This window comes from Brienomyrus brachyistius, chromosome 17 (genome assembly GCF_023856365.1).
Source record: "Brienomyrus brachyistius isolate T26 chromosome 17, BBRACH_0.4, whole genome shotgun sequence".
Lineage (NCBI taxonomy): Eukaryota > Metazoa > Chordata > Actinopteri > Osteoglossiformes > Mormyridae > Brienomyrus > Brienomyrus brachyistius.
The window spans coordinates 1,386,960-1,400,919 of record NC_064549.1 but is presented as its reverse complement, the minus strand read 5'-3'; the positions used below and the strand labels follow the sequence as shown (position 1 = coordinate 1,400,919).

At 49.3% G+C, this 13,960-nt stretch overlaps 1 protein-coding gene across 1 annotated transcript; it reads right to left on the bottom strand.

Moving 5' to 3' along the window:
* Nucleotides 1-7,185: 7,185 nt before the first annotated feature.
* On the bottom strand, nucleotides 7,186-12,724 carry LOC125712417 (vomeronasal type-2 receptor 1). Its single transcript, XM_048982449.1, has 6 exons — nucleotides 12,422-12,724; nucleotides 11,121-11,412; nucleotides 10,087-10,947; nucleotides 9,762-9,989; nucleotides 9,427-9,550; nucleotides 7,186-9,116 (listed from the first exon to the last, which is right to left on the bottom strand). Exons 1-6 carry the CDS (start codon nucleotides 12,640-12,642, stop codon nucleotides 7,996-7,998), a joined length of 2,847 nt encoding a protein of 948 aa, XP_048838406.1. The 5' UTR covers nucleotides 12,643-12,724; the 3' UTR covers nucleotides 7,186-7,995.
* Nucleotides 12,725-13,960: the final 1,236 nt, after the last annotated feature.

The following is a 13,960-nucleotide window of genomic DNA, read 5'->3' as shown; positions in this document are numbered from 1 at the left end:
CGAGAGAGCAGCAGCCCGTGGGCAGCACCCGTAGTCCTGGTCCGTAAGAAGGATGGTGCACTGCGCTTCTGTGTCGATTATAGGAAGCTAAATGCAATCACTCATAAGGACGCTTATCCCCTGCCCCGAATCGAGGAGGCCCTCACCAACCTTAAGCAGGCAAAGTACTTCTCAACCTTGGATTTGGCCAGCGGCTATTGGCAAGTAGCAATGGACCAAGGGGACCGGGAGAAGACTGCGTTTGCCACCCCTATGGGTCTGTTCGAATTTGAGAAGATGGCCTTTGGCTTGTGTAATGCCCCGGCAACCTTTCAGCGACTTATGCAGCGATGTTTGGGGGACCTGGGGACTGATAAAGTGTTGGTATACCTTGATGATGTGATAATATTTTCTGCCACGTTCAAGGAACACCTGGAACTTTTAGAGAAGGTGTTGAGCCGGCTTGGTGGCTATGGGCTAAAGTTGAAGCCGCAGAAGTGTAAGCTGTTTCAGCACCAGGTCCAGTTCCTAGGCCATGTGGTGGACGAGGCTGGGGTCCATCCGGATCCAGAGAAGATCAGGGCCGTGACAGAGTGGCAACCCCCAACAACAGTGCGGGAGGTGAGGTCTTTCCTGGGCTTTGCGGGGTACTATCGAAGGTTTATCAAGGGATTTGCAAAGATTGCTCGACCCCTGCACGCATTGTTAGTTGGAACGGCAAAAAAGGGGCAGGCACCCGTTGTGTGGACTAAGGAGTGCAGTCAGGCTTTTGTTAGTTTGAAGGAGAGGTTGACCCAAGCGCCTGTGCTGGCCTTCGCAGATTTTTCATTACCTTTCCGGCTGTACACCGATGCGAGCCTTGAAGGCCTAGGGGCGGTATTGGCCCAAGTCCAGGATGGACAAGAGCACGTTATAGCGTATGCTAGCCGTAGTTTGCACCCGGCCGAGAAGAAGGACTCAAATTATAGTTCGTTTAAACTGGAGCTCCTGGCCCTGAAATGGGCTGTGACGGAGAAGTTTAAGGACTATCTATGGGGGGCTCAGTTTACTGTGTACACTGACAATAATCCTTTGGCACACCTGAGAACGGCTCGATTAGGGGCGACGGAACAACGTTGGATGGCCCAGTTGGAGAATTACACCTTTGACCTCAAGTATCGGCCGGGGAAGGAGAATGTTAATGCAGATGTGCTGTCCCGGAGGCCGGATGCAGTGGAAGATGATGGAGCGACTCCTCCATTGCTAAGAGTCCAAGTCCAGCAGAGAAGTATACAGGTGGAGGAGGAGCCAAGCTGGGGATGGGACCCCACACGATGGGAAAAGCTCCAAAGTCAAGACATGGCTCTGAGGCAGTTGGCAGAGTATGTGTCTAGAGGACATCTTCCTGATGGGACTGAGAGGAAGCGGGCAGGTGAGGTGGTGCGTAAGCTATTGAGACACTGGCCCCGCTTGTCATTGAGGGAAGGGGTATTGATGAGGAGAATCCAGGACTCCGCCACTCTGGAGGTTCATGAGCAGATACTGGTTCCCCTCTCTGAGAGGAAGGCAGTATGGGAAGAGGTCCATGTCCAGGTAGGCCATTTGGGAGGAGAGAAGACTCTTTCAGTCCTCCGCAGACGATTCTTTTGGCTGAACATGGAAACGGACAATAGAGATTGGATTGCTGCGTGTGAGAGGTGTGTCGTCCGCAAGTCCCGGACTGAAGGCAAGGCCCCCCTGGTCCCCATTGTGACCTCTGCTCCCTTGGAGGTGGTGGGTATGGATTTTTTAACATTGGGTCGACCCTGTGATGATTACCAGAACCTGCTGGTTGTGACTGACCTGTTTTCCAGATTTGCGTGGGTGATTCCCACCAAGGACCAGACTGCACGCACTGTTGCACAAGCCCTTTGGCATACTGTCATACAGCCATTCAGTTGCCCACAGCGCTTCCATTCTGATCAGGGGGCCAATTTCGAGTCTAAACTGGTGGCAGAGTTGTGCAGGTATTATGGATGTAGGAAGAGTAGGACTAGTCCTTATCACCCTCAGGGTAATGGGACCTGCGAACGTTTTAACCAGACTCTTTTAAACCTGTTGGGTATGCTAAATGAAGAGCGACAGAGCAGGTGGGTGGAAGCTTTGCCAGAGTTGGTGAAGGCTTATAACACTACTGTCCACGCATCCACAGGTTTCACCCCTCATTATGTCATGTTTGGCACCCAGGCGCGGCTCCCGTTGGATTTAGTGTTAGGAACGTGGACCGGGCAGGAGCAGGTGTCTGTAGAGGGGTGGGTACAGCAGCATCACCAGCGGTTGGCCAGGGCCTATCAGAAAGTGATTGAGCATTCGGCCAGGGCCAGTGATCACCAGGTACAGCTTCATTCCAAGAAGGTGCAGGGGGAGCCCCTCTTACCTGGGGAAAGGGTGCTGATACGTACCTTTAGGAGGATGGGGCTGGGTAAACTTGCTAATCGGTGGGAAAGAACCCCTTGTGTGGTGGTAGGGCAGTTACCGTCTGGGATTCCAGTCTACCAGGTGAGGCCGGAAGGCAGAGATGGGCCTTTAAGGACAGTGCATAGGAACCGATTACGTACCTGTAAGTTTACTCCGAAGCCAGTGGTGGAGCCTCAGGTTGAGCCACCACGTTCTCAGGAGGGACCCAGGTGGATGGGGTGGCCCTGTTGGGGTGCCCCGTATTTGCCCAAAGGGCCAGCTCCTGGGCATAGGCGGGAGTACTCCCAAGGACCAGGAAGTAGTGTTGGTGGGGGTGTGGAAACAGTACGCAGGTCACAGCGGGCTAATTTTGGAAAGAAACCAGTGCGGTATACCTGAAGGCATGCTATGGTGTGTGATTGATGCATGGTGTGTTTTTTTGGGGAAGTTTTAATGTACCACTGGGAGCAGGCTCGAGGACGTGCCTATGAAAAAGTAGGGAGGAGTGTCACGTGGGTATTATGGGCATGTGGGTTTTGTTTATATCCTTGTGCCTTTGGTACGTCAGCCGGGATCGCGGGACTAATTAATTGCCTTGACAATTGCGGCGCTGGAACAATGGTTGGGATTGGTTGGGAAAGTGAAGGGGGAGGATCGCATTACAGAAAAGGCACCCTGGAAGTTAGGACAAGAGACCCGGAGGAGAGACCGGAAAAAGGCGCACCAGGGAGTGGACAGCAGAGACCCGGAGGCGAGACCGGAAAAAGGTGCACCAGGGAAAGGACAGAAGAAACACCGGACGAGGCATCGGGAGAAGACGCACCGGAGAGTGGACAGGGGAGCCGATACTGGAGAGCGGAGCACCCCGAGTGGCGATCGCGTCTCGAGACGCTCTGTCGGGGGAGGAGTCGCTGGGACGCCGGAGCGGGGGAGAGTAACTGGGCATTCCCCCCCGCAGCGAGTTAAGTGAAAACTCTGTTCGCTTGGACAGAGCCAAATATCGGGTCGGCGTCGGATCTGGGGTCTGGTTTAGGCTGATATAGTGGCGGGTGTTCGAAACCAGGTTACCAATCCTCCCTGTAGTGGATACCGTGATATGGTGTCGTTTGTAGTGGGTGTGTACGGGTGTTTCGATTTGTGTGTGTGTGTGATTATTGCGGTGCCCTGTGGGGGTGATAAGTGTGCGGTAGTGTGCCTTTGTCGCGATACCCTCGGTATCCCTATACGGCGATTGTGGGTCGTGCTGTGGTAGAATCTGTTTGCTCGCCTTGTGTTTGTCACCCTTATAGGCTGGGGCGGACGGAACCGGGCTTGTGGGGATCATCTGTTGCACGGACATCGCCTGGCCCCGCTGATCTGACAGTGGGCCCTGAACGGACTAAATTTTTATGACGTTTTTGTATGCCATCGGCTAGCCTTGGCGTTTTAAAGTGTGTTTTTACTTTTTATGTAAAATAAATTGGTAAAATACCAACCCTTGGGTGTTTGGGTGTCTGTGGAGCAACTCATACCAGCACAACCAGTTGGAACCAAATTGGAGGGTCCTGGTGCCCTATGGTAACACCTCTTTGTTTTAATGGACAGACCTGGATCTGGGTGGTCACACCCAGTGTGACAAATTACCCCAAATAATGAGCTGTTGTAACCCACTATAACTCGATAGGCTTGGGAGGCATGAACCAACATGATTACAGTAATTTTCCTTTTCTTTTTTCTGCCCGTTTAGAGCGGTGATCTGATGTGACATTTCGATTGCAGCGCAAACAGACTGAATCCTGGCAATGTATGGCTGCCTTATCGTGGTGGAGGGGTTTGTGCGTCACACCTGGTGGGGTCTCCAAAGGCGAGTTGGTTCTAAGGTGAGCGGCCAGACAAAGTGCGATTCAGGAAACCCTCATGGTGATAACAAATATAATGGGCATTGTAACCCCACCTGGATTGGGGAGACTGGGGCCTGCTGTCCAGTGGGCCCGGCTTGGCATAGCCTGAAGGAAAAACCTGGATTCATCCTTCTGTGGGCACACCCCCTCTAGGAGGAGCCGCGGGGGTCGGGTACAGTGACATCAGGGGACTTTCAAGAGCCACGAGTCTCTAGTTTTTTTTTAAATCTACATGTGTTACCAAATATTTTTCTCAATGTGACATAGATATTGAAAGTGTCATACATATCTGCACCTGAATAACCAAGGATCGATCAGGATACACACTTCTGGTAGAGAGATAATGACTTACCAGTATTAATGTGTCATTAAATGTGAATGGGTTAGAATCAGAGTCCTTATAATCAGAAGAAGTTCAGGGTACAACTGTCCGTTACGAGAGGCAGGATCTGAAAGGCTCAATGTCGCAGACTGCAGATTTTCTTGAACACAGGTCTGCCCTCTAGTGTCCAGTGGCGTGCACTACCGGGGCGCACAAAATCAATGTAGTCTGGGGAAAAGGCATTTCTTTGCGACCCTTTCACCTGATAGCGATCAAAAAAGGTCTGATGTTTGCATACATAAGACATCAGCAACGGTACACTGGCACCAGCTCAGAGAACCTCAGGGGTCGTTTTACCGAACGTCCTCCAGTTCTCAAGACTGACAGAGAGCTGCCAGCCGTGCAGAGGCTGTATAGAACTGCTCCATTGCAAAAGCCGCCCAGTTCATCAGCCATGCGTCGGACGCAACAATGAGCACGGATTTAAGGGACGCCAGCTAGCTAGTCAGTAGCCAGATGCATTGTGCTACTGAAATGTTTTTTAATATAAATGAGCTGACAGAATTTGTTTCTTACAGCTGGAGTGGGCGACGCCTGGCAGAATGTCGCCTAAGACACCCCAGGCCTCCCCTGGGGCTGTCATCCCCGTCCGTGGGGTTACAGCACAGTAAAGGAGCACTGATGATGTGTCGGGCAGGTGGATCTGTGCACAACGGTCTCCTTGGTTTGCCTCATAATGATCGTTCAGGAAGACGAGGAGGGCAGCATAACACAGGCATCTGGACTGATTGAACATCCGAAACTTGAAATGCTCGTAAGTCGTCATTCAACATCATTTTAAGGGTATATGCAAGTACGAAGAACTAGGATGCTGGGAGTTGGCACGCTACGCTGCTGCGCGGCGGGAGTAGCGGCCAGAAGTCGTACTAAAAAATTGTGTCTTACAGAAAAAAATTACTGATGTTGCGGACAGGAAACGGGAGCCCAATGAACTTACAGTCCTCTTCGTTCGTATGTCTGAAAATTCATAAGTTGAAATAAGTCATAAGTTCGTAAGTAGAGGAGCATGTTAGCATAGTTAAGTCTACATGCACCATAAACATCTGCTGTGAGAATGATCACTGGTGTTGCCTTCCCTTGGACTTACAATGTCCTCCATCATCTGAACAGAGAATTTACTGATCTGATGCAGTAACCATTCTGAATTCTCAGGGCTGATAAATATTGTTGACATTTTCTTGTTTCATATTCAATTTTAGCATAACTGATGAACGGGACAAGCACATCCCCCTTGAAATATCCATCCAGTTTCTGTTCATGGTTATCCTACACACACACACAGACACAGACACACACACACACACACACACACACACAATGTGGAAACTCTAATTCATGTTACTATGTTTTTGGACTGTGGGGGGAAACTAAAGAAGATGAAGGGAACCACACAGTGACACAGGGGGAACAGGCAAACCCCACACTCACAGAGTCAGGGTGCAGACTGGAAGTCTGGCTCCAGAGGCGTGAGGCACTATTGCTAACCACTGCGCCACCCCCTGTACAAAATGTCATTATGTCTAACAACCGTGGTCACTTTTACATCTTTGAATTCAAAAGTCCAAAATGCAAAGTGATATGTTTCAGTTGTCAGAATCACAAATTAAGGACCCCATCTAGCAACTATTACAGTATTATTTTAAGGGGCTTCACGTGTCTGACGGAATTAAAGCATTAGCCTGGAACCAAACCCAGCCGGAACGCTCCCTGCACGCGTCTCTGATCTTTGAACCCTCCTGCCCTGTTTCCGTATTTCGTTACCTTATGGACTGAGATCCGATCCAGCGAGCGGAAAACAAGGAGAAGACAAGGAAACCGAAGCCTGCAGGCATCTCGATGGGGATCGAAAGGCGACCGAATCGTTGTGGCCATTTAAACTCAATGTTTTTTTCACCAGTGAGGAAGTCACTTGAGAAAGCGACTCAGTGGATTTAATAACGTGGGCGTTTATCAGTGCACTACTGTCCAAAGACACATTCTGTAGTTGTTTTAAATAGTAAATGTGGAAGTGGTATGGCATGACAGTTTCTGGTACCTGGGGGGGGGGGGACCTCTGGATCTAGCTAAACTTAAAGAGAGAAAGCCCCCTCCTCAGCTCCTTCCTCCTGCACCACATCAAGATGCATTTCTGGAATCTTCCTGCATGCTGAGCTGCTGGAAGCCAGTGCGTACCTTCTCAGGTTCCTATCACGCAGATCTTCATGCAGCTGCACGTTTAGTTGCTGGGTTTTCCTCACTGTCTGCCGTTCTCGCCGTTCTCCTGTCTTGCCCCCCTCTGACCAGTCATGTGGCTCCCCCAGAGCCCCCCTTCCAGCTTGTTGATACAAACACAGAGACCCCTCGGGTGTCAGTCCTCGAGGAGCGCCTGTCAAATGTCCAGTTATAGCACTGCACCCTCTCTCCACTGCGGCAGCTGAGAGGAACCAGAATAAAAGCAGCTGTAAGAAAAATAGGGTCATTCTGTCATGGGGCGGGGGGCGCCGGGACTGAGAGGAGCCAGAAGACACAGACGATTGATGACCATCTTCCCAGTAAACATTTATTGATATTGGAGCATACTATGGGACATCTCAATTTTCTGTCTTATCTTTACAGCAAAGTTCTAATATCAAACAAACTGATATATAAATACATAAATGCTACTATAAGAAAGGATCACATAGAGCTGTGCTGTATTGCAATCTAATGATACACATTCCTCATGTAAGCAATAGTTCTGATATACAAATTGTATGTTTTTGTTATAAAAGGAGACAGACAATAAAAACAGTACAACGATGCCTCTCCATGATTGAGGGGACAGGTACAGGGGGCTGTTTGCGGTGAATGGGGCCGGCTGTCTGCAAATACACAACAGTCTTCGCTTTTTGCATTACACGGCTGTTGTGACAGATAGACCCTTCAGGGAGCTCTTCTGTCCGCCTCTGAAAGCCCATGTTCTGTGCTGTGAAATTCCCTCGCTTCAGTTTAAGTCTGCCTTTTAAAATCCTGCTGAGTGTATTCTAGAAGTTCATTGTTGTGTGTATGTGTGTGTGTGTGTGTGTGTGTCAGTATCATGTGTTTTGGAGTACTGCTGAGCTGCGCTCTGAATTCCTCAGGGAAAATCGGAAGCTAGTTGCTCAATAAATAACAGAATAAATTGTGTAAGAACAATGCGGGTTGTGCAATATCCCTTGATTTGGCTGCACAGTGGAGGCAAGGTCCCCGTAGGTGGGGGGAGAGATTGCACTGAGGAGGGTAAGGGGAGAGCCTACACATTGTTGGTGGTAAATCCATCAGAAGGTGGACATTGTGCAGTACTGATGACCAGGTCTTTGTAGGGATTGCAGAGTGCGGTGTTCAGTCATCTACGGAGAGAGTAGAGATGGTGGTGTTGTTGGCCTCGCTGGCAAGGGAGGCGGAGGTGCCCGTCGTGGAGGTGTTCTGGGCTTTTGCCCTGGGCCTCATCACCTCCTCTGTATTCCTTCCAGGCTTCACCAGCAGGACGTAACACTTGGGCAAGAAGATGCAGGCGAGCAGTCCGAAGCTGGAGGCCAGAATGGCGAAGATCTGCACGGCCACCATGAACTTGCCGCGTGTGCTGAGGTAGGCCGGGACGAAGGAGATCCAGACGATGAAGAAGACCAGCATGCCGAAGGTGATGCACTTGGCCTCGCTGAAATGGTCCTCCAGCTTCCGGGCCACAAAGGCAAAAGCGAAGGCCAGTAACGCTAAAACGATGTCGTAAGCGAAGATGGCGCAGATGAAGACAATGGAGCCCACATCGCACTCCAGGATGATCTTGATATTCTGGGCTGCTGTATTCTTCACCGGGTGCGGGGGCATCAACACCAGCCACACCGTGCAGGCCACAGCTTGGATCAAGGTGAAAACCACCACCATAGCCCTCTGGTGGACAGGCTGGAGCGCATCGCCATCCTTCTCGGGATCCTTCTTTGGTGCAGCAGGGACGACAGGCACGGCGGGTGTGGCTGGTGCCTCAAGTGAGGTCAATGTGTCAGATGTAGCGGCTGCGGCGGCCTTAGCGGCCTTAGCGGCTTTAGCCTTAGCGGCCTTAGCGGCCTTGACGGCAAGGGCACGCAGCATCAGCACTGCAGACTTCGCCATGAGGGAGGACAGGCAGAGTGCAAAGCCCAAGGCCAGAGCTACCTGGCTGGTCATGCAGGACCAGGGCTGGGGCTTGCCCAGGAACACAATGGAGCTCAGGAACGTGATCACCAGTGAGAACAAGAGCGACACGCTCAGCACCGGGTCGTTGGCCCTGCCCAGGGGCGTGTTCGCATGCATTAAGAACAGCACCATTACCGTGATGGTTGTCAAGGCCCCGAAAGCTGCGATCACAATCAGGGTGATCCCCAGTGGCTCCCCGAAGTCCAGGAACTCAATGATCTTGGGCACGCAGGTATCGCGGTTGGCGTTGGACCAGTAGTCCTCACTGCACTGGATGCATTCCCTCGAGTCTGAGAAGCAGACAGGAAAATCCAAACGTAAGTCAACCCCATGACTTAAAACAAGAAAAATTCTTTACTTGACAAAAGGCCCGTATTGCTTAAATTCTCCTAATCTAGGGTTCTTCAAATCTGGAGCTTGATTCCAAATCCAGGTCTTGTTTTCAGTTCTACCATGTACTTCATTTAATAATTACTGATTCTGATTGGCCAGGGGCGTCACACCTGGCTCAGAGGTAAAGAAAGACTGGCTCGGACATTGAGGACCGCGATTTGAACAGCCCCGCCCTAATCCCGTCTGTAGGTGCATCCTGGCACTCACCTGTCATGTTGCTGATCTCGCCGTCTGCGCAGGGGATGCAGTCGAAGCAGCAGACGGGCTCACCTTGCCGGATGCCTTTCCTGGTTCCTGGCTGGCAGCTTTCGCTGCATACTGAGCGAGGGGTCTGCAGAACAGAGGCAACATACAAGAGGCTAATTGGAGTTGCTAAATCACCCATAGATGTGTATGGAGTGTGATAGTGCCTTGCAGTAGGTTGGCACCCACTCATGGGTTGTTCCCCATGTTATACCCATAGCCTCTGGCATGGGCTCTGGACCCCTTGTGACCCTGAATAGGACAAGCGGTTTTATAAAAAGGATGGAAGAACAGGGCACCTGCAGAGCATTGTTGTTCCAGACAATAGACTCATTGCTGATGGTCAGCCTGGCCCCTGGGGGCGCTGTGCCATTGTAATGGCCAATCTGAACGAAGGAGATGTGGCCGTCTGCGTTCGCCTGCCAGTTGATGATGTCGTATTCCCCGTTGACCTCGCCGTCATTGAAGAAGACGTACTCTCCTGTGTGTGGAACATCGAATCTCAGATTCTTCAGGTAGTACATCAGCTGGAGAGAAAGGACGAGATAACACAGCAATTCATCATTCGCAGTGAAGGCCCAGGTGTGGTCCTGTCCAATCAGAAATAGCTGAATGAACTCTCACCTGCCATGGCTCAAATGCTGTGATGTTAGCACAGCTGTTGCCTTCGAATGGGCCATTGCCCGGATTGCAGTCCTCTAGCTGGTGCAGAGCCTGTGCCACAGCATAGACGGCCTTGTAGACACTGTAGGTGAAGCGCAGCTGTGAAATGTCCATGTACGTGTTGTTAATGGTGTCCAGGGACTCCTGACCTGTGCACAGCTTCGCGGAAGGGGTGATGGACCTGGCGAGAGGTAAGTTTCCAGCCCATAGGCTGCTGCGTGCACTTGGGGCCCGGCTCTTGTCCAGCGTGCAGTTGAAAGCTATCTCCCAGAACTCTTCTGTGAGTGCATTGTCGTAGGGGTCGATATCACGGAGGTGCTCACGCAGCCCTGGGATGTCAGCCCTACGGATGCCGAAGCCCAGCGTTCCACCCAGGAGACCGTGGATCCCAGGCCGCGCGATGAGGGCAGAGGTGATCCAGGCCTCGCTGGCGATCCAGGTGCGGTTGGTGATGTTGTGTTGCTGGAGCTCCAAGACCAGCGGGCTCAGGTCCACATCAGAAGAGAACACCACGATGATGTTGGCGGTGGATGCCTTGATGGTCTCCACGATTCGCTGGATGGCCTCAGGAGAGCGGACCTTGGGCAGTGTCTCGGAGAAGGAGATACACACCCCAGCCTCCTCGACCTCTTCCTTGAAAGCTTTGATGCCGTACTTGCCATAGTCGTCATCTGCGGCGATAGTGCCCACCCAGGTCCAGCCAAATCGCAGAACCAATTGGGCCATGGCCCTAGACTGGTGAACGTCACTGGGGATGGTCCGCAGGAAAGTGGGGAACTGGAACCGACTCTCCAGGACGGAGCAGGATGATTCGTAACTGACCTGAAGGAGGGAGGGATTGACAAATTTAAAAACAATGAATCTATTTTTAATTTTTTATTGTGTACATGCATAATAAATATGACTTTCTTTTATCATTGTGGATTAAACTGAAAAGTGAATGCAAAGTAACTTCTGAAGGACATAACAGTGTCTGTTGCCTTGGTTTAAGGTACCTGCGGGAAGTAGTACAGGCCTAGAATTCGGGCAGTGGCGATAGAGAGGTCAGACCCACCAGCACCCACAAGGGCCGCCAGTGGGGACCCTGTGCCACACCGGTAGTTGGGCACAGCCTCATCCTGTCCAGTTAAGTACGTAAGTGTGCCCTCAACTGCCTTGGAGATCGTAAAACATGAATCGTAAATGACATAGCCGAGGTCTGTTTGTGGAAGTATGTCGTTGTTGTTGTTAATTTCATTGATGGCGAAGAGCATCGTTTGTGCCCAGCGAAATGTTCGGAAATTGAACCTGCGAAGAGAAAGCATAGATGAGCTTCAAGGTTAATACCCAAGCGTGTCCCCTAGGGGGCAACAAATCACCGTTAAATGCGTGGAAAATGCTCCCGTTCATTTCACATAGAACAAAAAGTAAATAAGGACGAATCATTCGAATTAAATTTGACGTATTCAAAATAAATGTTTAAATACTAGGGTGTATAAAGTGAGTGGGTGAGAATGGGAATCTTCTGGTTTTAAAAGATCAGAGGAGAAAAAGTAAGATACAGGAGTCTTCAATAAAACTGTGCAGATTTCATGTGTTTATTTCTCAAAGCCTTTTAATATCAGATTTAAGCATTTATTGCAGAAGACCTAAGAAAGGGGCATATGAGGAGTGACATCACAGCTGACAGCCTTCTTGCCGGAATCCGTCCAATCGATGAGCTTTACACATCTGTAGATGCCGGCCCTGGGCCCCTACTGCATCATGGTTACCAACCCTCCTAAATTCACACCTACATTCACAGGCTGAGGCAATCCCCCAAAGATTATTACTGGGCGGAGGTTAAGAAAAAAAATAACTTTCCAAAATGGGAGCCGGAATAGTCCCCGTTGTTCATTGGATAGTGGAATGTACACGTATATTGTCCAGGGAGGGGCTAAATGCACATAATTGTCACAGCAAATCAATACTTGGCACTTGGAGTGTTTCTTACTGTAAACGAAGCTGACACCGATTGAGAATCTAAATCACAACAGATACAAAGGATATCGGTTAATGCAAATTCCCATATAATCAATATATTATTACCCATTGAGTGATTAGTCTGAATATAGTTAAAAAAAAACTTCAGTGTATAAACAAATAAAATTCAAAATGATTATGGCTGACGGTCTAAAACAAGGTTTTGCTCAGAACATTAGAACACTTTATACACACAGACCACTCATTATTATATATATATACATATTATTTACTGTTTCTTTTTGTCAAGCAGTAACACAAAACTCATTCCACAGGCAGACAGGGAAATCCTCACCCTTCGCATCCGGATGATGTGGGTACGGACGAGGTGTTGGTGTCGGATGAGATCACACGATAGTGGACAGGAAACATCCCCCCTATGACCACCTGGTTCTTCTCTACGTTCTTGTACCCGTTCAAGTTGAACTTGGCCTTCAGTTTACAGCTTGACTGCGCCCAGACGCTCCCGAAAACCTGCAGAAAACAACATAATCGGAGGAAAGTGTGACGTTTCATTTCCACATTCGTGCAGGAAAAGTGCGAGATGTTTGGCCTGGAGATTGCTCTGAAGCAGTGGGTGATTCTGCAGTACAACCTCGCTCAAACCCCGGTGGATTTCCAGTGTTGCATAAGGCGGTTGGTCGCACATTTCAAACCGCAGTACAGCAACGGTAATGAACTGAACAGGGGATTCCCAGGCCCCGTCACTGCACCTACTATATTCATAATTAAATTCTGCAAAAATTCAGAACAGATTTACCCCACAGCCTCTGCAGCTGCCAGACCTGACACTTCGTCTTATTAGATGAATCTACTTTGACAGACATTAAGGTCCAGCATTCATAATTGGCTATATTAATTTTAATTAGGTAGATCATGTTATAAAAACTGTAGTCTGGTTACTGGAAATACAGTAAAAGACTCCATGTTTGTTTGACAGCTGGGTTTGAAGTCATAGACAGACGCATTGCACTTACGTAAATGTGGGAAATGAGAAATGAATTGTTTCCTAGGAATGGTGTGAGACAAACCGACTGAGATTTCAGCATGTTTATGGACTTTAGGTAATCAGAGCCCAAGATGTCAGAGTCATCAGTATTTAGGGGGACCTAATACCAACATTACTGAACGTTCTAGACGGATTTGCCATTATTGACGTGATTTTAAAACTTGCAAGTCCTCCTAAAACTGTTCATGAATTTTAATAATTTTAATAACGGAAGGCCTTGTCAAAAAATAGTGCAAAGTCATTGTGAAGGTGCCTCGGCTCTCTGGAGTCAGCCTGTGATTTATCTGTCATTTCACTATTTCACCCACACTTGTTGCACCAAGTGAGTAACTGAGGTAACATCAAAGCGAAGTGACTGGGGCAGTAGCAGCTACACCCCTCCTGCCCACTGTCCAGCTGCATGTCCTGCTCACTGTCCCAGGACCTACAGCATGTATAGAATAGAATAGAATAGAATAGAATAGAATATAGATCTGTTGTGTAGCATATATAGTATATAAAACTTTATAAAGAAATATAATAGAATACAACTATTCTATTCCATTATATATCTTGCTTAGAGCCATGGGGTAGCAGCAATAGCATTTCTAGAATAGAATAGAATTAATAGTTATAAAGTGTTAAATATGCATTGATAAACAGAGCTCAGATTTAATTAAGTCAAACTAGCAGTGTGTTTGCTGAGGCGTAGCGGGGACACTCTTGGGGCTAATTTGCCGCTGTGTTCGTGTGTCAGCCTTGCTGGTTTGGCGCATGCCTGCTTTCTCCCTGGGACATTTAGTCCCGTACCGTTTGTACGCCATATCAGATACTGTGTCTTATATG